A 25,302-nucleotide genomic window follows, 5' to 3' on the forward strand; every position below is an offset into this window, starting at 1 on the left:
TGTGGAGTCGGAGTCGTGGAGTCGGGCAATTTTGGGTGCCTGGAGTCGGAGTCGGGAAAAAATGCACCGACTCCGACTCCTAATGAATTTGTAACTGTAATTAAAATAGAAAATATGATAAAATGTTCTATTTCTCGGATAATAGTCATTAAAAATAATGTATATATACAGTATATATACAGTAATAGCTATGTTTAGTCCACAAAAATTAAATAAACCAATCAAAATTAGTTACTTGTGCTGCTTCAATAAAGCAGTCCCCGTATTTTTAAGGTCAGATATACATATCTGATTGTGACTGTATATATGATGTGTACACAGGAATCTCTTATATATACTAAATAACATCTATGCTGTAAGAATAAAGCCTGATGTGTAGCTGTGTCACTAATAGAGATGGTCAATGAGATGGAAATAATTCTGCATTGATGCTGATTTATGCAAATGTATGCACTCCCTTTGCTGATTAAATCAAATAATGTGATATGTTATTAAAATTTGGTTTGGTGACTACAAATTAAAGGGTAACTGAGACGGATGAAAAGTAAAGTTTTATACATACATGGGGCTTCCTCCAGCCCCCTTCAGGCTAATCAGTCCCTCGCTGTCCTCCACCACCCGGATATTCTGCCATGAGTCCTGGTAATTCAGCCAGTCAGCGCTGTCCGGCCGCATGCTGCTCCCACAGCCAGGAACATTCTGCACCTGCGCAATAGTGCTGCACAGGTGTAGTATGCTCCTGGCGGCGGAGTGTGTGCATGCGCACTACGCCCGACTGGCTCAAGTACCTGGACTCATAGCAGAAGATCCAGGTGGTGGAGGACAACGAGGGACTGATTATCCTGAAGGCGGCTGGAGGAAGCCCCAGGTATGTATAAAACTTTAATTTCATCTGTCTCAGGTTTACTTTGTTACACAGTAGTACTATACTCTACATATGCACTCCCCACAGAGCAGCAGGGAATCCACTGAGAATGCTGTGCACATTGAACACAGAGGTGTTGTCTGTTTACAATCTCCTCATTCCCCTGCAGAGTACCTGCACATCATTCTTACATGTACCCACACATCATTCTTACATGTACCCACACTTACATTGCCTAGGGCCTGATAGATGTTCTTTGTTCCGGTTTGTACCTTTTACAAGTACTCTTACCAAGGACTAGTTTTAGTCTAAAGAGAATAAATATAGTAGTCTACATATCCTTCTCACTACAGTTGTCTTGTAAAATTCCTAAGCGTTGGCAGTTAAGAGACGAATTTCATGTTACATACTTTTAATCAACAAAATTGTAATATGCAAATTAGAGGAGTCGGAGTCGGTGGACAGTGGAACTGAGGAGTCGGAGTCTGATTTTTGGACCGACTCCACAGCCCTGCATTTTTTACTATGAATTGAGAAAATAAAAGTTTTTTAATTGGTTAAAATCAATCTTATTGGTTCAGGGAACATATATTCCTTTTCACCAATTAGTGCTGCTGCAGACAGTGCCAGAGGTGTGCACAGAAGCAAGCCCAATGGTGCACAGCTACAAGGCCTGCATCAGCTACAAGACGCATATCTACGTCCTCGTGGCTTAGATGAAGTCACAGAGGACGTAGATATACTGTAGTGGTGGATAAAGTGGTTTAATTGATGCAATCAATTATGATAAAGCTGGTCATACATCTATCGATTTTGTGGCCCAATCATCCATCATTTTATCGAATCGGATGGAAACTGGTGCTGCAACAAGCATGCCCCCATTGAGTATTCAAATGTATCATTGCTGGAAAATCTTTTGACGTGGTCCATTGGGTGCACAGCGGTAATGGCGTGCAATATCATGACAATTGATAAACATGACAGACCCCCAGCCGCTGTCCCTCCAAATGTTAATGTGCCGTGTTCAGTAGAGTTGGGACGAACCTCCGATTTTAGGTTCGCGAACTTCCGCGGAAGGTTCGGTTCGCGTTAAAGTTCGCGAACCGCAATAGACTTCAATGGGGATGCGAACTTTGAAAAAAAAAATAATTATGCTGGCCACAAAAGTGATGGAAAAGATGTTTCAAGGGGTCTAACACCTGGAGGGGGGCATGGCGGAGTGGGATACATGCCAAAAGTCCCGGGGAAAAATCTGGATTTGACGCAAAGCAGCGTTTTAAGGGCAGAAATCACATTGAATGCTAAATGACAGGCCTAAAGTGCTTTCAAACATCTTGCATGTGTATACATCAATCAGGTAGTGTAATTAAGGTACTGCTTCACACTGACACACCAAACTCACCGTGTAACGCACCGCAAACAGCTGTTTGTGTAGTGACGGCCGTGCTGGACTGGTGCGCACCATGGCGAGAGTGCAGGTTTTGGTGGCTTTACAGCCCATATGGTCGCCTGGCTGATGTAGCTGAATGACAGAACAGTGACTGTCCAGCTGATCAAATTTGGTCTGACCACAATGAGGCAACGACCTTATTATCGTGGGTGTGCCCCCCGACACACTCATCTAGGCGCCGGTCATTGCTTCATTGTGATACGCAAGCCCCTTCACCACGGCAAGGTAATGATCACGAAGGGGAATGGGCGCATGTACATGCCTTTTCTTTTGTTGTTGCAGCTGCCCGCAGTGCAGCCAGAAAAATTAGGCAGTCATGTACACGCATCATAAAAATTATTACAGCGGCCGCTGCTAGCAGCGGCCTAAAAAATTCAGCAATCTGCCTGGAGTCCCGGACCCTTTTGGTGGTGGTGGAGAAGGTAGTCAAGCGGCCTGCAGGCAGACATGCTGTGTGGAGTGTTACTGGGAGCGACTTAGTCTTCTTGGGGCAGCCCAGGCGGCCAGTCACACGGCGTGCAGGCAGAGATGCTGTGTGTGCGGGGACTGACTTAGTCTTGGGGCGGGCAGCAGCCCTCCGGGATCCATGCCTCATTCATTTTGATAAAGGTGAGGTACTTAACACTTTTGTGACTTAGGCGACTTCTCTTCTCTGTGACAATGCCTCCAGCTGCGCTGAAGGTCCTTTCTGACAGGACGCTTGCGGCAGGGCAGGAGAGAAGTTGGATGGCAAATTGGGACAGCTCTGGCCACAGGTCAAGCCTGCGCACCCAGTAGTTCAAGGGTTCCTCATCGCTGTTCACAGCAGTGTCTACATCCACACTTAAGGCCAGGTAGACGGCTACCTGCCGTTCCAGTCGTTGGTGGAGGGTGGATCCGGAAGGGCTACGGCGAGGCGTTGGACTAAAGAACGTCCGCATGTCCGACATCACCATGAGATCGCTGGAGCGTCCTGTCTTTGACTGCGTGGACACGGGAGGAGGATTAGTGGCAGTGGTACCTTGCTGGCGTTGTGCTGTCACATCACCCTTAAACGCATTGTAAAGCATAGTTGACAGCTGGTTCTGCATGTGCTGCATCCTTTCCACCTTCCGCTGAGTTGGTAACAGGTCCGCCACTTTGTGCCTGTACCGAGGGTCTAGTAGTGTGGCCACCCAGTACAGCTCATTCCCCTTGAGGTTTTTTATACGAGGGTCCCTCAACAGGCAGGACAGCATAAAAGACGACATCTGCACAAAGTCGGATCCAGTACCCTCCATCTCCTCTTGCTCTTCCTCAGTGACGTCAGGTAAGTCAACCTCCTCCCCCCAGCCGCGAACAATACCACGGGAAGGTTGAGCAGCACAAGATCCCTGCGACGCCTGCTGCGGTTGTTCTCCTGCCGCTGCCCCCTCCTCCTCCTCCTCCTCCTCCCCCAAAGAAACACCTTGCTCATCATCCTCTGAGTCTGACTCGTCTTCTGCACACGACTTCTCTTCTTCCTCCTCCTCCCCCCTCTGTGCTGCCGCAGGTGTTGAGGAAACAGCTGGGTCTGATGAAAATTGGTCCCATGCCTGTTCCTGCCGTAACGGTTCCTGGTCACGCTCATTCACAGCTTCATCCGCCACTCTACGCACAGCACGCTCCAAGAAGTAAGCGTAGGGAATTAAGTCGCTGATGGTGCCCTCACTGCGGCTCACCAGGTTGGTCACCTCCTCAAACGGCCGCATGAGCCTGCATGCATTTTTCATCAGTGTCCAGTTGTCGGGCCAGAACATCCCCATCTTCCCAGACTGTTTCATTCTACTGTAGTTGTAGAGGTAGTGGGTCACGGCTTTCTTCTGTTCTAGCAGGCGGGAGAACATGAGCAGGGTCGAGTTCCTGCGAGTCGGGCTATCGCAAATGAGGCGTCTCACCGGCATGTTGTTTTTGCGCTGAATTTCCGCAAAGCGTGCCATGGCTGTGTAAGACCGCCTCAAATGCCCACAGAACTTCCTGGCCTGCTTCAGGACATTCGCTAAGCCAGGGTACTTTGCCACAAATCTTTGAACCACTAGATTCATGACATGTGCCATGCAGGGTATGTGTGTCAGCTTCCCCATATGCAAAGCGGCAAGCAGATTGCTGCCGTTGTCGCACACCACGTTGCCTATCTCCAGGTGGTGCGGGGTCAGCCACTCATCCACCTGTTTCTTAAGAGCAGCCAGGAGAGCTGCTCCAGTGTGACTCTCCGCTTTGAGACAAGACATGCCGAAGATGGCGTGACAGCGTCGTGCCTGGCATGCAGCATAGGCCCTGCGGAGCTGGGGCTGTGTAGCTGGGGAGGAGAACTGCCACTCAGCCAAGGAGGAGGAGGACAGCGAAGAGCATGTAGCAGGAGGAGAGGAGGTGGCAGGAGGCCTGCCTGCAAGCCGTGGAGGTGTCACAATTTGGTCCGCTGCGCCCTGCTTGCCATCGTTCACCACCAGGTTCACCCAATGGGCTGTGTAGGTAATGTAGCGGCCCTGCCCGTGCTTGGCAGACCAGGCATCCGTGGTCAGGTGTACCCTTGACCCAACGCTCTTCGCAAGAGATGACACCACTTGCCTCTCAACTTCACGGTGCAGTTGGGGTATGGCCTTTCTCGAAAAATAAGTGCGGCCTGGCATCTTCCACTGCGGTGTTCCGATGGCCACAAATTTACGGAAGGCCTCAGAGTCCACCAGCCGGTATGGTAACAGCTGCCGAGCTAACAGTTCCGCCACGCCAGCTGTCAGACGCCGGGCAAGGGGGTGACTGGCCGAAATTGGCTTCTTCCGCTCAAACATTTCCTTCACAGACACCTGAATGCTGCTGTGGGCAGAGGAGCAGGAACCGCTCAAGGGCAGAGGCGGAGTGGAGGAGGGTACCTGTGAAGGTGGAAGGGAGAAAGCGTCAGAAGCAGATAATGCACCTGATGGAGGAGGAAGAGGAGAAGGAGGGTGGCTTTGCTTTTGTGTGCTGCTGCTGCTTTTGCTCAGGTGGCCATCCCATTGCTGTTTGTGCCTTTTCTCCAGGTGCCTTCGTAAGGCACTTGTCCCTACGTGAGTGTTGGCCTTTCCACGGCTCAATTTTTGTTGGCAGAGCGAACAGATGGCTTTGGTCCGATCTGAGGCACACACATTAAAAAATTTCCACACCGCTGAGCCACCCTGGGATGTGGGCACTATGGGGACCTCAGCAGCTGATGCTGAAGGGCAAGTTGGCTGGCTGTACATAGGTGGCGATACATGGTGCCGGACTCTGCCACCAGCTGTTTCTGACGAAGAGCTGCCCCAGCTTCTTTCAGCAACTTCTCTCCTCCTACTACTCTCTGACTCCCCCTCTGAACTGTCCCCCTCTTCATCTCCTCTATTGGGAACATACAGAGGATCCCTATTACCGTCATCATCGTAGTCATCCTGCCCAGCTTTGCTTGCCTCAGACAAATCCAAACTTGCACCATCAGTAGGTCCTTCATCCTCCTGACACGTTACATCCATAGTGTTGGCGCGTAACTCAGACATATGAGCTGGTGAAAATTCATCTGGCTGTAACAACAATGGCTGTGCATCAGTGATTTCACCACTAAATAATTCTTGCGAAGTGTCAAATGCAGCGGAAGTGGTGCTAGTAGTAGCGCTGGTGGCTGAGCAAGATGAGGTGTTCTGTGTCGCTAAATACTCAACCACGTCCTGACAATCTTGGGAGGTGATGGGACGTGCCTTCTTCCGAGCACTGTACTGTGGGCCAGGTCCACACGAAATTACATTTACACGACCTCGCGCAGACCTGCCGGGTGGCCTTCCTCTGTCTCTGGCACTACCTCTTCCTCTACCTGTTTTGTCCATATCGGGTATGCACGGAGTGGTATATCACACTGCGTGCACTCACGTAGGTAGGTGGGTTCACTTAACTGCACAGGTATGCGCACTGATGCGGTGGGTTCACTGAACAGAACAGGTATACAGTGGTGGGTTCACAGAACAGGTATGCAGTGGCAGGTTCACTGAACACAACAGGTATGCAGTGGCAGGTTCACTGAACACAACAGGTATGCAGTGGCGGGTTCACTGAACAGGTATACAGTGCCGGGTTCACTAAACAGAACAGGTATACAGTGGCGGGTTCACAGAACAGGTATGCAGTGGCAGGTTCACTGAACACAACAGGTATGCAGTGGCGGGTTCACTGAACAGGTATACAGTGGCGGGTCCACTGAACAGAACAGGTATGCAGTGGCGGGTTCACTAAACAGAACAGGTATACAGTGGCGGGTTCACAGAACAGGTATGCAGTGGCAGGTTCACTGAACACAACAGGTATGCAGTGGCGGGTTCACTGAACAGGTATACAGTGGCGGGTCCACTGAACAGAACAGGTATGCAGTGGCGGGTTCACTAAACAGAACAGGTATACAGTGGCGGGTTCACTAAACAGAACAGGTATACAGTGGCGGGTTCACAGAACAGGTATGCAGTGGCAGGTTCACTGAACACAACAGGTATGCAGTGGCGGGTTCACTGAACAGGTATACAGTGGCGGGTCCACTGAACAGAACAGGTATGCAGTGGCGGGTTCACAGAACAGGTATGCAGTGGTGGGTTCACAGAACAGGTATGCAGTGGTGGGTTCACAGCACAGGTATGCAGTGGTGGGTTCAATGAACAGGTATACAGTGGTGGGTCCACTGAACAGAACAGGTATGCAGTGGCGGGTTCACTAAACAGAACAGGTATACAGTGGCGGGTTCACAGAACAGGTATGCAGTGGCAGGTTCACTGAACACAACAGGTATGCAGTGGCGGGTTCACTAAACAGAACAGGTATACAGTGGCGGGTTCACAGAACAGGTATGCAGTGGCAGGTTCACTGAACACAACAGGTATGCAGTGGCGGGTTCACTGAACAGGTATAAAGTGGCGGGTCCACTGAACAGAACAGGTATGCAGTGGCGGGTTCACTAAACAGAACAGGTATACAGTGGCGGGTTCACTAAACAGAACAGGTATACAGTGGCGGGTTCACAGAACAGGTATGCAGTGGCAGGTTCACTGAACACAACAGGTATGCAGTGGCGGGTTCACTGAACAGGTATACAGTGGCGGGTCCACTGAACAGAACAGGTATGCAGGGGCGGGTTCACTGAACAGGTATGCAGTGGTGGGTTCACAGAACAGGTATGCAGTGGTGGGTTCACATCACAGGTATGCAGTGGTGGGTTCAATGAACAGGTATACAGTGGCGGGTCCACTGAACAGAACAGGTATGCAGTGGCAGGTTCACTGAACAGGTATGCAGTGGTGGGTTCACAGCACAGGTATGCAGTGGTGGGTTCACAGAACAGGTATGCAGTGGTGGGTTCACAGCACAGGTATGCAGTGGTGGGTTCAATGAACAGGTATACAGTGGCGGGTCCACTGAACAGAACAGGTATGCAGTGGCAGGTTCACTGAACAGGTATGCAGTGGTGGGTTCACAGCACAGGTATGCAGTGGTGGGTTCACAGCACAGGTATGCAGTGGTGGGTTCACAGAACAGGTATGCAGTGGTGGGTTCACAGCACAGGTATGCAGTGGTGGGTTCAATGAACAGGTATACAGTGGCGGGTCCACTGAACAGAACAGGTATGCAGTGGCAGGTTCACTGAACAGGTATGCAGTGGTGGGTTCACAGCACAGGTATGCAGTGGTGGGTTCACAGCACAGGTATGCAGTGGTGGGTTCAATGAACAGGTATACAGTGGCGGGTCCACTGAACAGAACAGGAATGCAGTGGCAGGATCACTGAACAGGTATGCAGTGGTGGGTTCACAGCACAGGTATGCAGTGGTGGGTTCACAGCACAGGTATGCACTGGTGGGTTCACAGAACAGGTATGCAGCCAGACAGGAACAAGTTAAGCCTAACTAATCTTTCCCTGAGAGACAGTCTGCAGCAGCTCGCCCTACTCTCACTAACGCAGGCAGCACACGAGTGACCGTAATGGCCACCGCTGCCTGCCTTATATAAGGGGGGTGGGGCTCCAGGGGCTAGTGTAGCCTAATTGGCTACACTAGGCCTGCTGACTGATGTAGAGGGTCAAAGTTGACCCTCCATGTGCATTATGGGGCGAACCGAACTTCCGCAAAGGTTCGCCTGCGGGACGCGAACGCGAACCATTGAAGTTCGCATGGAACCGTTCGCAGGCGAACCGTTCGGCCCAACTCTAGTGTTCAGCAGAACATTTAATGTTTCCTTCTTTCTTAAAAGAATTAGGACCCCGACATACACTTCCTGAAGATGTCACAGCACAAACCACTGCAAGGAACGCAGAGCTCCATACAAGTAAGTCTTTATACCGTAACCTGACCTGGCGAGGTCGGCTTTGCCAGCGGAGGAGACCGGGAGCCTCCGGAGCTGCGGCGAGGACACAGGACGCTGCCACGGGCTGGAGGAAACCCTAGGTAAGTGGATTTTGTTTGTTTGTTTTTTTACTTCTTGGATGTTTCCTTTAAGCTGATTTTTTTTCTAAATCTACCCAGCAAAGTTAATGGCTGCAATTGGGGACCAGGAGGGGTTAATGGCTAAAGTATTGCAACCATTAATGGTGTGTAAACACTTGAAAGATTAATGAAAGATCTTATGCTGGGGATAGACAGTACGTTTCTGTACCGTGTATCGAGCCGCACAATAGATTGCGGCGCGTCTCCGCGGCCGCCCGGATCGATTCCCGATTGTCTCCGCGGGCACTTCTTATCTTTTCCTCATTTTTCCCTATTGTCCCGCCCACGGTATCGAGCGGGGAAAAGATCTGGCGGAGTATCAGACACGTCGGAAATTATCAGCTGAGCCATCAGCGGCTCGATACTCGGTACAGAAACGTACCGGTTATTCCCAGCATTAGACCAATTTTCCCCCCTTCCATGTAGTATGAGAGCCATACCTACACAGTCTATTCTATGGAGCTGAACTCCCCATCAGATAGAAATCTTTGCAAGATGCTGCACACACAGATGCTGTACACATGCAACAGATCAGTATCTGCAAAAGATCTGTTCCTGCAAAAGATCCGTTCCTGCAAAATGCATTCATAGTCTAGGAGATCTGCAGATCTCATACACACCTTGTTTAACGGACAATCATCAGCGTGCCACATAACGCCAGTCCTGCACTCCCTTCACTGGCTACCTATAGAATGGAGGGTCCTATTCAAGATCGGCCTACTGACATTTAAATCCCTGAATAATCTAGGCCCTGGATACATGAAAGAAATGTTACAGCTGTGTAGCAATCCCCGCATTCTCAGATCCACAGGTTCTAATAATCTAGTCATTCCCAGAGTCCACTTGGAAACTTTTGGTCCCAGAGCCTGTCATGCTGCTCCTACGTTTTGGAACTCCTTTCCTCAACAGATCAGGACAGCTCCATCCCTGGACGTGTTTAAATCCACACTGAAAACCCACCTGTTCAGTTTGGCATTTGCAGAAATATAACTTTTGTTGTGTGACTACTTCATCCTACTACCAATTACTGAATCTGAGAGAGCCTAAGCGCTTCGAGTCCTATGGGAGAAAAGCGCTATAGAAATGTTATTGTATTATTGTATTGTATTGTATTATTATACTATACAATACATAGAAATAAAGATTAACTTGTGCAGCAAAACCTTAAGCCACCCTTCTCATCCCATCTCACATCACTGGCTGCTCTGTGCCACTTGCATTTGCACCTTTTTACCTGACTGGCCCACAGAATATGGTTTAGCCTGCTTCTTTGGTGCCCTTGCTCCTGTGGTGCCATGGCCTAAATCCGGCCCTGGTAACTTGCAGCCTTTATGTGAAGGCCCCTAGCCCAATAAATAAACCTACTTATTTCCCTCAAACCACCCCTCCCACCCCAAGTGCTTACAATGTTTAACAAAGGTGAGTACGCCTCAAACATTTTTGTAAACATTATATTATGGTTTATGATTAATTAAAATCATTAAAAGAGTTTTTTGTGGTTGCATTTTTGATTCCATTTAAAGAGAATCTGTACTCTAAAATTCTTACAATAAAAAGCATACCATTCTATTCCTTATGTTATCCTGGGCCCCTCTGTGCTGTTTCTGCCACTCCCTGCTGCAACCCTGGCTTGTAATTGCCATTTTTATGCAGTGTTTACAAACAAAAAACATGGCTTCCAACCACTCTGAGAACAGCTTACTGTGTGACTCATGCAGAGCTTGGAGAGTGTGTGTATAGCTTCTGCCAATGACAAGCAGTGCTGCACATTCCACACATTCCAGCCTAAGCCCGACAGAGCCGACAGAGGAAAGAAGATAAGATTAATTACAGAGACAGTGCAACTAGGAAAGGCTGCAGTAAGACAGACCACATTAGAACAGTAGTAGGAACTTATAGGATAGAAGAAATAAGGCTCAAAATGTTGTTACAGAGTCTCTTTAAGTCTTTGAGGAAGTATTCAGAGTGTGGGACATGTTTGGGCAATAAAGAAAACCTTGTCAAACATGAGAGAACTCACACTAGTGAGAAACCAATTCATGTGCAGAGTGTGGGAAATGTTTTGCACTGAAATCACAAATTGTCACATGGCAGCTTTCCCACTGGAACTAAGTACCATTCCTGTTTTGAGTGTGGGAAATGCGTTGGGCATAAATCACTGCTTGCCAGACATGAGAGGTCTCACACTGGTGAGAGGCCCTATTCAGGTGGTGAGGATGGGAAATGTTTTGCACAGATATCAGTTTTTCGCGGTTGCATTTGTTTTATTCAATTTAAGTCTTTGAGAACATGTTCAGAGTGTGGGAAATAATTTCGCCTTAAAGGAAACCTTGTCAAACATGAGAGAACTCACACTGGTGAGAAACTAAATTCATGTGCAGAGTGTAGGAAATGTTTTGCACAGAAATCACAACTTGTTACATCCGGCAGCTTTCCCACTGGAACTAAGTACCATTCATGTTTTGAGAGTGGGAAATGTGTTGGGCATAAATCACTGCTTGCCAGACATGAGAGATCCCACACTGGTGAGAGGCCCAATTTATGTGGTGAGGGTGGGAAATGTTTTGCATTGAAATCAGTTTTAAAGAGGAACTGTAACGACAAAACGGCCCCTGGGGGGTACTCACCTCGGGTGGGGGAAGCCTCAGGATCCTAATGAGGCTTCCCACGCCGTCCTGCGTCCCTCGGGGGTCTCGCTGTAGCCCTCCGTACAGAGGTGACGCAATATTTACCTTCCTGGCTCCTGCGCAGGCGCTCTGATGGCTGTCGGCGCCGAAGTAGGCGGAAATACCCGATCGCCGTCGGTTCTGCTCTACTGCGCAGGCGCAAGTTTCCGGTGCCTGCGCAGTAGAGCGGACCCGACGGAGATCGGGTATTTCCGTCTATTTCCGTGCCGAAAGTCGCCACAGCGCCCCCGCTGGAGCCTGCAAAGGTAAATATTGAACTGACAGTCGGCTCTGTCGCCGGCTGTTCGGAGGGCTGCAAAGAGACCCCCGTGGGAAAGAGGACGGCGTGGGAAGCCTCATTAGGATCCGGAGGCTTCCCCCACCCGAGGCGAGTACCCCCCAGGGGAGTTTTTTGGTGTTACAGAGTCTCTTTAAAAAGACCTTGTAATTTTTGGCAAAAATCGATTTTGAATACTTCAAAGAAAACATGTTTTTTATAGTCAGCAGAATGACATTCTGCAGCAGGATTCAGGATGTTATTGCTCTGGGGCTTTCTATACTTACCATAGCAAGTCCAGGACTGGGAATGGGATTGACGTGTGCAACACTGTTCATTGGTGCAGGGATCTATGTGTGTGGTGTTCTCCATCATTCGTCGGGTATTGAGAGGATATGGCACTGGATCATTTCCAGGGATACCGTCATGGGATTAAGGAAAGGTATATATATTTATTGTTAATTAAGATCATTAAAGGACTTTTCGTGGTTGCATTTTTAATTTAATTTAAATCTTTGTGGAAATGTTCAGAGTGTGGGAAATAATTTTGGCAATAAAGGAAAACTTGTAGGAAATATCACACATGAGAGATCTTTTTTTTTTTGAACAAATTTTTATTATGTGGTATTCTCACATCATATCTATTAACATCATCAGCAAAATAGAAATTGCAAGGCAAAAAGTACAGTGAGTAAGACCACGAATTTTCCCCTTTAAAACCCTTCCCCAAAACAGCAGTAAACCCACCCCAAACCCAGAACTTCCCTCCCTCCCCACCCCTTCCACCCTACGAGTCACTGTGTACAATGAATTTTCTAGAAGTAGAAATAGATAGTTCCAGGAGTTAATGTCTAGAGGTAACTTTGAGAGGTCCCAAATTATCTCCTAAGTCTTCAAGGCAATACCAGGAAGTCCACATAAAGTCTCTCATTAAGGCTTGAATTTGTTGCAGTGTGAAGTGTCGGGTTACAAAGTTCTTCCAGGTTTTAAAGAAGGTTTTTGTGCGCTGCTCCTTGGCCTGGAGAGTGTTTAAGCGTTCCATTTGAAAGATATATGAGAGTTCTTGTTTGAGCATTTCTATACTTGGGGGGGGGGTTGGGATCAATGCATTTACATAGGATAGCCCGACGTGCAGCTATTAAAATTATGTGATACAAATGTGATGGAGCACAAACGGGATCAACCGAAGCAGTACTGTGATAGTTAAACAAGAACAAGAGCCTATTTTTTACAATTCTTTTCTTACAAATTTTGTTTGCATATTTGAGTACTTTACCCCAGAAGATCTGAATAATGGGACATTCCCACATGCAATGGTGTAAGTCTGCGTCTTTTAATTTGCATTTAGGGCCCCAGGGATTATAGTAGGTAGGGGTGGTTTTATATTTAATATTAAAAGCAAATTTTCCCCTGTGTATGAATAATAGATGAGATGCTCTCCATTTCTCATCCTTTATAATCTTTCTGACCGTCATATTTCCTATGAGTATGTTATCCCCTACTCCTTCTTCCTGTAAGATATGTTCCCATTTTTTCATAGCTTTGGCTGAGATCTTGTTGTTATCTATTTCCTTTAGGGCCTGATAAAAATCTGCCAACGAGCGAGTATCATTTCCTGGCTTGAGGAGGGCATCAAATTTGGTGGGAATCATGATGGAATTTAGTGGTGAGAGATTTTGGGCAGCCATCGAACGAGTCTGGGCATAGGAAAGGAAATCACTAGAGGGTAGTTGATATTTTTGTCTTAACTCATGAAATGGTAGCCAGCTGCCTTTTTGTATATCAAACATGTTGCCTAGATTCTTTAAACCCCTGTCATCCCATCTTGCAAATTCTTTCTGTTGGATACTAGGAGGATAGTTTGGGTTGCCCCAAAGGGGTAAATATTTACATATTTTGAATGGGAGGGAGCATTTTTTCCGTACTGCCTTCCATGTGGCAATTGTGTCTCTAAAGATTGCGTTGTGTTTTAGCCTCAAGGGTAAGTTCTTGTATTGAGCATGGAGGAGACCTGTTAATGACCAGGGTTGGCTTTGTTCGTTTTCTAGCTTGGTACTCGAGTAACGTTCATTCCCTGTGATCCAATCATGTACATGTCTAAGGAGGGAAGCTAGGTTGTAGTCTCTTATAGAAGGAAGATTCAAACCTCCTAATATTTTTGGGAGGGCTAGATTTTTTCTTGCAATTCTAGGTTTTCCTCCTTTCCATATAAATTTGGACCACAGTGAATTCAAAAGTGTGACGTCTCTATGTTTCAGAAGAAGCGGAATAGTCTGTAGAGGGTAGAGGAGTCTTCCCATAGAGACCATTTTAATCAATGCGACTCTGCCTGCAAAGCCCAAAGGCAGATTTTGCCACCTTTCAAGTTGGGATTTTATACTATTTATCAGGGGTGTATAATTTAAATTGTATAGCTGGGTAGGGTCTCTAGAAATGAGTATGCTTAATAGTGGTGGTGGTCAATTTGACCCCCAAGGATGTCCAGGCTGTGGTGTCTACCCTAGAGGAGAGGGGCAAGAGTTCGCTTTTTGTGTTATTTATTGTAAAACCCGAAAATTTTCCCACTTCTTGAATAGTTTGTAAAGCTATTGGGACTTGTGTAACTGGGTCGGATAAAAATAGCAGAATGTCGTCCGCAAATAAGGCTTGTTGGACGAGTTTGTCCCCAATAGCTATACCCCCTAAAGTGATCTGAGTAAAATTGCCAAAGGCTCTAGGGCTAAATTGAAAAGAAGGGGGGAAAGCGGGCAGCCCTGTCTTGTTCCTCTCCTTAGTTCTATTGGCTTTGAGAGAAAGCCTGGTAGTGAAATTTGTGCCTTAGGCCTTGCATACATGGCTTGAATCGCATTGATGAAAGGCCCCCTGAATCCCTGTTTTCCAAGTATTCCAAAGAGCCAGTCCCATTCCACCTGATCGAAAGCCTTTTCTGCATCGATACTTAGAATAGCCGCTGAACGATTGGAAACAGGGAAGGCTCTGACCTGCTCAAGAATCATCAAAAGTTTACGGATATTTGAAACTGCAGCTCTCCCCCTGGTGAAGCCTACTTGATTAGGGTGTATTAAACATGGCATAATGTTTGCCAATCTATTTGCCAGTATTTTTGATAAGAGTTTGACATCAGGGTCAATTAAAGAGATTGAGCGAAAGGAACTAACTAAATGTGGATCCCTTCCTCCTTTGGGTATGATTTTTATGTGGGCTAGATGGCCCGTGGTAGGATATTTACCTGTTTGCATGATTTCATTAAAGACCTTGACTAAAGTTGGGGCTATGTCTTTTTTTAGTATTTTGAAGTATTCTGCGGAATAGCCATCCGGGCCTGGTGCCTTACCCAGGGCTAATGAGGTGATGGCAGACTTGACCTCTGCGATTGTTATTTTTTCATTTAATGTGTCGCATTCCTCCTGTTTGAGGACTTTAGGCTTTAGTTTGTTTAAGAAAACCTCAAGATCTGATTGTGAATTAGAATTGGAAGAATATAAATTTTTGTAATATTCTGCAAAGAGCTCACAGACTTTGGCCGGGTGATGAGTTAGGGTTCCCTGCCTATCTTTGACAGTTATGGGTTTTCTATTTGTCTGAGTGTTTTTTGACAAAGCAGAGAGGAGTGTGCCTATTTTTTCGCCATGCTTGTAAAAATAGAGAGAGCTATAAGGTCTATAAAATTCTTCTCTTACTCTAAACCAGGTGTCCCCATTTATCTTAGTCTTTATCCAGGTTTTACGATTTATGTCAGTGGGTTCTGCTCTATAATGCTTGTAAGCTTGTCTTACTTCGTTAACTGCTTTTGCGTATTGTGTATCTGTTTCAAGTTTTTTTGCTTTCAGGTAAGCTATGATCTTTCCCCTAAGTACTACCTTCGAAGTTTCCCAGAGCAGAATTGGATTATTGGTATGTTGAGCATTGTCGCCCATAAATTCAAGCCACCAATTATTTAGTAATGTGGTAAATTTTTCATCTTGGTATAATTTGGATGGAAATCTCCATATTATGTCTGTGCCTTTTGGAGTTAGGTCTAGAAGATTTAGGGTGATAGGCGCATGGTCTGAAATGACCATGTCCTCAATTGTTGCACCTTACAGTCTTGGCACGAGATTGTTTCTAATTAGCAATAGGTCTATTCGTGAGTGTGTCTTGTGCCTATGAGAATAGTAAGAATACTCACGTTGAGAAGGATTTAGAAACCTCCATGAGTCTAGGAGATTGGTGGTTTCCATCAGGGCGACAAGTCTCTTGTCATGTGCTCTAGCGAAGGTATCTCTGGTGGATCTGTCTTCGTTTACATCTACCACCGAATTCATGTCACCACCAACAATGAGGTTGGTAGTGACAATTTTCGAAAGTCTGGCGAGTAAGCTGTCAAAAAAACCTTGATTTTGTTCATTAGGAGCATATATATTACAGAAAACAAAGGGATCATTTGCGAAGTTTGTATGTATAATGACCCATCTACCTTGTTGGTCTGATTCACATGCGTTAATCTCTAGTTGTAATCTTTTGTGTACTAGAATTAAAACTCCTGCTTTATTGTGAAAAGCAGGGGCTCCGTAGACTTCCCCCACCCAATTTTTTTTTCATATAGTTAAATTGGTGTTGTTGTAAGTGCGTCTCCTGTAAAAAGCAAATATCAGGAGATAGTTTTTTTGAGGTGAGTTAAGATCCTGGATCTTTTCCCTGGAGATTGAAGGCCCTTAACGTTCCATGAGATTATACGCATGTTCTGTCAGCTTCAAAAAGGTATAATAAGCAAGCTATCAACCCATAGAATGTTAATAACAATTTAACTGTCATGTACATCAGTGACTCGTTACCCACCCTTGCCCTTACCCCTACTCCCTTAAGAAATTTCCCCTTTAAACTGGGGAGATCTAAATGTAGGTTAGCCGTTGGCCATAGTAGGGAGAAAACAAAACACATTTCCCGTAAGAGTACTTCTCTTTTTTCCCGGTGGTAGATCTTCTCCTCCATTTTAAGCTCCGTAGCGGCCAAGCCCACGGGTGTAGTAGGGCCTCTCATGTAAATCATGAACGACTGGAATAGTGGCGGCTGGTAAAAATGAAGGTGACCTCAGGTTTCGTTGTCCTCAGCCTCATGGGAAGGTGATCCTTGGCGTGAGGTAGTTGCAGAGCGTGGTGAGTGTGTAGGGCTGGTGGCATTTTGTGCGAATCTTCTTGCTTCCTCTGGCGAGAAAAAAGTAAGTTGTTTTCCGTCAGCAGCTGTGATACGCAGTATGGCGGGGTATAGTAGCATGAACTTAAAGCCTCTGCTTGCCAGGGTGTTGCAAAGAGGGACATATGCCTGTCGTTTTTTGGATACTGCTGCTGAGTAGTCGTTAAATCTTCAAAACTCTTCAGTGAGATTGTTTAACATATGGTCGTCATGTGCTCGGTAGGCAGCCATCAGTTTGGCTTTTTCAGCAAAGTCCAGGTAGCGGATCATTATCATTCGGGGAGAGGCACGACTGCTTTTGGCTTTCAGTGGGCCTACTCTGTGTGCTCTCTCCACTTTTAAGGGAGAGTCTATTCCCAACGCTGCTGGAAGTTCTTTGGCGCAAATGTCCATGAGCTGGTTTGCTGGAATATCTTCCGATAGGCCTACCAACCTAACATTGTTTCTGCGAGATCGGTTTTCCAAGTCCTCAATTCTGTCATGCGAGTCAGCATTGTCTTTAAGTAAGATATCAATCAAGTCTTTTGCTTTCTGCAAATCGTCCTCACAGGTGCTTACACGTTGTTCAGCCTCTTTCAGCCTTTTACTGTGTTGCTGCACCTCCTGCTTGATTCCTTGCAATGATTTTTTTATGGCAGATTGTATAGTAGCCTGTAGCTCAGGCATAAGGGCCTTACCTACTTCCGCAGCCAATCTCTTATAGTCTATCTGGAGCTGCGAGCCATGTCTGGTGTCGGCTGCTGATTCATCTGATGTGTGGTATTGGGCTTGTGGTGCCGCCTCTACTTCAGCCGTTTTAGCGGCCTTCTTGCTCGTCTTCCCGCCCGCCATCTTGGATCCCTCCCCCTCCTGGTCTCCTCTTTGCTTCCTCTCTGAGCGTGTAAGATATCGCTCCATCTGCTTTTCAGTATGCGCCCGGGGGGTCTGCGAGGTGTCCGGAGGTTAACGCGGGAGTGGTGGCAGGCTTTGTGCTGGGAAAATTGCTTCCATGGGCCGCGGCGTTCAGGAGCTCCTCGCACTCACATCCACCTCACGGGCGCCGGAACCGGAAGTCACATGAGAGATCTTGTACTGTCAAGAAGCCTTTTTCATGTGCTGAGCGTGGGAAATGTTTTTCACAAAAATCAGAGCTTGTTTCATATAGCAGATTTTACACTGGAAATAAGTACTATTCATGTTCTGAGTGTGGGAAATATGTTGGGCACTGCTTATCAGACATGAGAGTTCTCACGCTGGTGAAAATACTATTCATGTGATGAGTGTGGGAAATGTTTTGCAAAAAAATCAGTTTCAAAAGCACCTTGTAGTTTTTAAGAAAATTGATTTTGAATACTTAAAGAAAACATAGGGGATCCCCTTCTACCCACGTGGGGCTCCACTACCTGAGTTGTACCAGAATCAAATGGCCCTTGGTATGGGCAGTACTCTTAAAAAGAAAGTTGACCAAGCTTCCCCCTCTCCTCCAGAGCCCCTTCCCATTCAGTGGGCAAGGGTCTCTTCCACACCCATGATGAGAAGGTAGGAGTGCTGATGCTCGGGGAAGGGGGGGTTATGGTGGCATCTGGGAGTCCCCTTTAAGCTGGGGACACCTAGATACCTGCCCCCTCCCCATGTGAAATGAGTATATGTATATGGTTGCTGACATACCCCTTACCCATTTCCAAAAGGTATCTTTTGGGGTACATCTCTTTAAAGACCGTTGAAAACCTGTTTGCACAAAATATATCTTTTTGGCAAATATTCTGCCATTGATCTCCCTCCGTCATGCCACTGTGGGGGGGGGGGGGGGGGGGGGGGCATTTTTTACAGAAATTGTTGTTGCAGAAAAGCCCTGAAGGTTTTGGAAGTTTGTTACCCAATAAAGTCAACAGGGCTTTCTCTAAACAATCATTTTGCAATGTTCGGCCATCCCTAATTACAGGCAAGTGCTAACTAGCCTTAGTACTATATGTACCCATAATTATCTCATCATGTTACCTCAGTTCAGTGACTTTATCTTTTCACAAATCAATACACTAAGTAGCATAAACGAGTCCTCATAATTGAAATATAAGAGCACTTATAGCCATTAGATTCCCCACATTGAACACAAGTGACTGATAAGTAGTGACTTACACTGGAAATATTTCCCACACTCAGCACATGTATAGCACTTATCACCAGTGCGGGATCTCTTATGACCGACAACTGATTTTTGCAACAATGCATTTCTCACGCTCAGAACATGAATATGGCTTCTTGCTAGTGTGTGATCTCTTAGGTTTGACAAGTTCTGATTACTGTGCAAAACATTTCCTACACTCACCAATATAAGATCTCTCATGAATGACAAGGTTTCATAAAATCCCAAAACATTTCTAAGACTCAGCACATGAATAGGAGTTCTCATCACTGTGAGATCTCGTGTTACAAGAACTGATTTATGTGCAAAATTTGATTGGTCCATTTTGAAGCTGCTTAAAAATCGAATAATCCTGTATCAGCCTGAAATTATTTTTATTTTATTGACCATCCTTAATGCTGGGCAGAATAGAATGTAAATTTTCAGTGCTGAGACATGCCACGGTGATCTGCCATTTCTACTAAGGGGTATGCAGGTAACAATGCAGAATTATTTTGTCCCTCTAGGTGGCGATGTGTTGGATCATTTTACATCTACAGAAGTAACAACCACACAGATAATGGAGGTAAGTCTGATTCAAACGTTTCATACTATAGAGCTGCCAGTATTACTTGTAACTTGTGCTGGTGTTCAGGTTTGTGTCTGATTCACTCTGAAAATCACATAGTTGGAAAAATACAAAGCTGAATGTCTGCAAAATTCCTGGCGGGGAATTGTTTATATGACAACATAATGCTCTGGACCCCATTCATGGACAGCATTCCGCAGGGCGATGAAATCCTATTTGGGTAGAAATATTTCTTCCCAACATAGGCTCTGGACACCATGTTTGTGGTGACAGGTGTCCTACTAAATGACATGGGTTATGAACTCATTACATATAAATCACATCATATCTCAGGTGAGTTAGCAGAGAAGAGAGCAGACAGCATGAGTCATCAGAAGGGAGGGGTGAGGAGGGAGTTAGCAGAGAGAAGAGCAGACAACATGACTTATCAGAAGGGAGGAGTTAGGAGGGAATTAGCAGAAAGCAGACAGCATGACTCATCAGAAGGGAGGGGTGAGGAGGTAGTTAGCAGAAAGGAGAGCAGACAGCATGACTCATCAGAAGGGTGGAGGGAGTTGGGAGAGAATCAAGGCAGAGCTGCAACTCCCATCATGTCGTTGTGAAATTTCAACACAGTTTTCTGTTATTTGGACTAGAAAGAGGTAAGATTTTACCAAATAAGAAGCAGCAATGTTTGTAGACACATGGGAGGGCTCAGGGCCTCATCAGGGTATCTCTGTAGCTGTAGTCATGTTTTCTAATGAAATATCCATGATTAGACATATTGGGCATCTAAAACCTAGAAGAATTACCCAGAGGTGGGGTGTACAGTCAGGTTTGTGGCAGGTTTACTTTAAATTAAACCTGAACTGATAAATGAAAATTAAATAATATGTGGTGTTCCTAAAACTTATTCTTGATGGGCTCCAGTGTAAACCCCTCCTCCACATTCACTATTAAATCATCTGTCATGCAGCCCTCTACTGGCCAGACCGTTTAGTGCCTCCCAATCTGCTTCAGCCCACAGACCACCCTGTCTTGTGGATAGAATTGATGTGCTGGAGTAGTTGAAATTGGGCATGCAGACAGGAGGGAAAGTGTGAACACACACACAATTTTATGGGTAAGCTGCCACCACATTTCAATTATAAAGGGAAAGGTCCCTTCTGACTATTCTAAGCCTTCAGAAAGAAAAAGGTTAAAGAGGAGCTGTCAGCCATACTAAAGAAAAAATACACATATGTTAGTAGATAAATACTTGCTGTACTTACATAACATATGTATTGCATTGTCCACATTTTTATTTTAGTGATTTTCTATAGTAAAAAAGAGAGAAAATCTTTCTTAGGATTCTCCATTTTAACTATGTCTATCTTGAAGCCAATCCTGATGTCATTTCCTCCCTTACTCTCCTCTGCCTGATTGTGTATGCATTGCCCACCCTCCTCCCAGTCTTCAGGCACTCCCACCCAGCTCTGCAATAGAAAGTGCATTGTCTCAGCATGAGAAATATTGCCCAATCAGAGAGGACCAAAGGTGTGGGAGGGGAAACAGGAGGGGAAGAGGCTTCAGCCAATCAGGGTGCATTAGTTAAGTCTGAGAGGAAAGTAAAGAAGCAAAAAGACAACCCAACATGCCCTGCAACTTCCTTTATGCGGCAATGTACCATGCTGCAAGATGTCGGGCCAAAGTTCGGTGGTTGGGTGCATGGCGGGAACAGCATGCAATTTCCTGGTAATCGCCGCAACCATGCGCCACCTCGCCGCTGTGCCCCGCCATTCCAAAATGTATACATTACCTGTCCATGGCCTTTGCTTGTCCCCCGCTGCTCCGGGCGCATTCTCATCTTCCGCATACATGCACGCCACACGTGGTTTCCTAGTAAGGGTGCATGTGTGATGTCACACACGCTCGCCCTTACTAGGAGACCATATGGTGCATGCATGTATGCGGAAGAGGAGAATGCGTCCGAAAGCCGGCGGGGGACAAGCAAAGGCCGTGGACAGGTAATGTATCACTTTGGCACAGCGGGCATTAACCGATTACTTTAGCAGGTTAATTGTAAAGCCCCTATACATGTTATTGACAAATATCTGCTAGGCATGTTAGGGAGAATAGTGGGAACAAGTCCTTTTTGTTTAAAGACCTTGTAGTTTTTTTGACAAAATTAATATTTAAAATGTTAAAAGAAAAATGTTTTTTAAACTTGGTAAAATGATTCAAGGAGTTAAAAAGGCTTGGGAGGAGAACACACGCTGTTCATTTTCTTAAAATGTGCATCCAGAGCTTGGAACTCGGTATATATTAAAGTGTACTGCAGAAAAATGCCATTTTACGCATCTAACAAAAAGTTGCAAAGGAACTTTTTAAATTTATTTCGTCAAAAACTACAAAGCCTTTTTGAAAATTAAATTGTTTTTACTTGCTCCCACTGTTTTACCCAGCACACCTAGCAAATTGTGACAATAGCATATATTGGGGCTTTGCAATAAATCGTTAAAGTCATCATCAGTATTGACTTCAACGTAGAACGTAATTTTACCAAATTTAAAAGCTATATTCTCTTTGAACTTTTAAAAATGTATTTTGATAAAAAATGACAAGGGTTTTGGGTTTTTTTTTTGCTTGTTTACACTATTCTCCCTATCCATGATACGCGTGGGGTTGACTGTGCTGTATACATTAAAATGCACATTTTTTTAATTGCTCTTCAATAAAATAGGAATATAAAATACGTGGTGCACTAGAGCTGTATACGATAGGTCTGTGTGGCCAACAGGACTTACCTCTGATCTCTCTGTCTCCCCAGACAACTGCAGTATTTAAATGTTCCGTCATCTTCCTGTTTTTCCGTATTTCTGCTCTGATCCTGTTCATCCTGACATCAGCGATCCTGTCCAGCCGTAAGTAATTCCCATGGCAAAGGGAAACAACACAAGACAAGGCAAATAACAATTATTTTGGGTTTTTCTCCAGGTGGACTCAAAGTGCTTGAGCTGCAACCACTAGGGCGCACTCAGTTAGGCAGTAGCAGTGTTAGGGAGTATAGCCCAGTGACTCCTTACTGAATAGGTTCTGGCTTACTGAAAAGGAGGAGCCGGGAACCCAGGTCCCCAGTGTCAGAGGCAGAGCCCTTAACCATTCAGCAGTCCAATGTCTGTGTCATCAGAACCAATCAGGAAAGCTGTTTAGGTACAACTCTGTGTCTAAACATACCGCTTAGTAATCAAATGCCAAAATGTTACCTTTTTCTTTGTCAATGGAGGTCCTCCCAACTAGCTGATATACAATCCCCCGTTTCCAAAAGAACCAACCACTATACTCACAAGGACTTTCAAAAGCGCTGGTGACAGCATGACACTGGGACTTACACTGGGACTTCCATCTAGCCACCATCAGCTTCTGGTAAGACAGGACAGCCCACATTCCTATCCTTTGCTGCTGATTGGAGAGAAGGTGTGGCTATGGAAACCACAGACCTCCCACTGAGTATATCAGGATATGCCATGAAGATTGAGAACAGCATTCATAAGAGCCAACATAAAACAGATACTTACCTAGGGAGGGGGAAGCCTCAGGATTCTAATGTGGTTTACCCCGTCCCTCGCCTCCCCTCCATTGCAGTGCTAGCAGTCCACCATAAGAAAACAATAATCACGATGATAATACCAAAAAAAATGCTTTCTGCTAGTGCTCCAGCAAAAATAGCCAAGAACGATGGGGTCCGCTGTACTGTGCAGATGCGGGCCATCTTTGCCTGCGCAGTAGAGCAGACATGATTGAGCTCAGCTATTACCGCCAGAGCCCGAGGGAAAGACGCTAGTGCGCTTGCACAGGAGCACCAACAAGCGGACTTTCAGGGGAGACAACGCTGCATCCCCTCTACTGAGGGGGACACGGAAGCATCTTTAGGATCCAGAGGCTTCCCCTTCCCAAGGTAAGTACTCCCTAGGGGCACGTTTTTCCCTTCAGGTACTCTTTAACTGATTGCATATTTAGTATGGGTGCTAAACATACCCTCCACCCCCCCAAGCAAAGAGTTGTGAGGTACATTAGATGGTTATGGGAAGTGCAGCTCATTATGAAGCCCAGTGTCATTGCTTGGCTCCACCCCCTCTATGATGTGCTTAGGAATGTCCCAGAAATTCTGGGGATTGAGCCACGCCCCGAATGAGAAGAAGTAATATAACTTAGTGTAGACCGAAATACAGCTCCAGGCCTGAAATAAGATCTGTTCTGCCCAAGAAATCAATGGCGGCCATTTTCTGTAGTGCAGGTTTGAGTCTGATTGGTTATTCCGGGAAATGCACGCTGCTTTATTCTGTACTCATATTTACATCTTTTGTCTCACTAGTTTTATGGGAAAGCTCCAGCTGTGAAAATGGATGTTCTGGCAGATGCAAGAAGTCGACCAATGAGTGATGCCCACACTGGATTCCCCCGCAAGAGTCTCGCATGAAAACAAGAAACAGGACTTACTGTATATCAGCCTCACATGTGGAGCTTAATTTCCCCTTATGGACCAGAGCAGATTTGACATTTTAGCTATGTCACTATATAATCGGCAGAAGCTTTTAACATCATTTCAGATACTTAAAGGACCTCTATCGTGAAAAATGTAAAATATATATAATGACATACAAATAAGAAGTACATTTCATTAGAGCCATAAAAGATTTTTCTCCTATGTTGCTGTCAGTTACAGTAGGTAGTAGAAATCTGACATTACCAACAGGTTTTGGGTTAGTCCATCTCTCTATAGGGGATTCTCAGCATGGCCTTTATTCTGTATAAAGATACTCCCTGAAAAAGGTTGCAACAAAGATGCTGACCAGCCTCCCTGCTCACCGTATATTTTTTTTCGGCAGTTGGATGGAGCAACTGTCATTTACTGAGTACTTTTGAAAATAAAGAAAACTCTAAGAATTCCCCATGAGGAGATGAGCTGGTCTCAGCATGGCCTTTATTCTTATAAAGACTACCTGAAAAGGATTTATACAAAGATGATGACCAGCCTCCTGTAGTCACTTCACATGTTTTTGGCACATGGACTGAGCAAATGCCATTCGCTAAGTGCTTTGGAAAATAAAGAAATCCCTGAAAATACCACATGAGGAGATAAGCTAATCCAAAATCTGTTGGTTCTGTCAGATTTCTACTACCTACTGTAAGTGACAGCAACATAGGAGAAAAGTCATTCATAGCTCATTTTACTCAGGAAGAAATGTCCTTAATACTTGTATGTTACTATATGTATTTTACATTTTTCGCGGTAGTGGTCCTTTAACCACTTGAGGACCACAGTTTTGAACCCCCCTAAAGAACAGGCCATTTTTCAATAAATTGGCCACTGCAGCTTTAAGGGCTCGCCACATGTCAGCACACAAGTGTGTCCCCCCCCCCGCCCTTTTCTCCCCACCAACAGAGCTTTCTGTTGTGGGGTCTGATCGTCCACCCCCCCCATGTTTATTTATTTTTTTTGTACATATTTATTTCTATTTTTTACTAATACATTTCCTATTTTTTATTTTTTCTTCTAGTCACTCCCTCCCCCGCCAGCCAATCACTGTGATTGGCTGTCATAGGCTTCCGCCTATGACAGCGGATCACCTCCAAGCCTACAGAAGGGACAGCCATGTAACGCAGCTGTCCCCAGTACAGAGTAGTGTTGGGCGAACAGTGTTCGCCACTGTTCGGGTTCTGCAGAACATCACCCTGTTCGGGTGATGTTCGAGTTCGGCCG

At 45.8% G+C, this 25,302-nt stretch overlaps 1 protein-coding gene across 3 annotated transcripts in view; it reads left to right on the forward strand.

Annotated features, from left to right (window-relative positions):
• The window catches only part of LOC137561728 (T-cell immunoglobulin and mucin domain-containing protein 4-like), a 31,954-nt gene extending 7,886 nt beyond the window's left edge, over window positions 1-24,068 (forward strand). For all 3 annotated transcript variants that reach the window (XM_068273067.1, XM_068273069.1, XM_068273068.1), the window contains exons 3-5: window positions 19,519-19,577; window positions 22,369-22,462; window positions 23,914-24,068. In XM_068273067.1, coding sequence (XP_068129168.1) covers window positions 19,519-19,577; window positions 22,369-22,462; window positions 23,914-23,981 — 221 coding nt within the window. In that variant the 3' untranslated portion in view covers window positions 23,982-24,068. The remainder of the gene's footprint in view (window positions 1-19,518; window positions 19,578-22,368; window positions 22,463-23,913) is intronic.
• Window positions 24,069-25,302: the final 1,234 nt, after the last annotated feature.

Source organism: Hyperolius riggenbachi, chromosome 3, assembly GCF_040937935.1.
Source record: "Hyperolius riggenbachi isolate aHypRig1 chromosome 3, aHypRig1.pri, whole genome shotgun sequence".
NCBI classification, from domain to species: Eukaryota; Metazoa; Chordata; class Amphibia; order Anura; family Hyperoliidae; genus Hyperolius; species Hyperolius riggenbachi.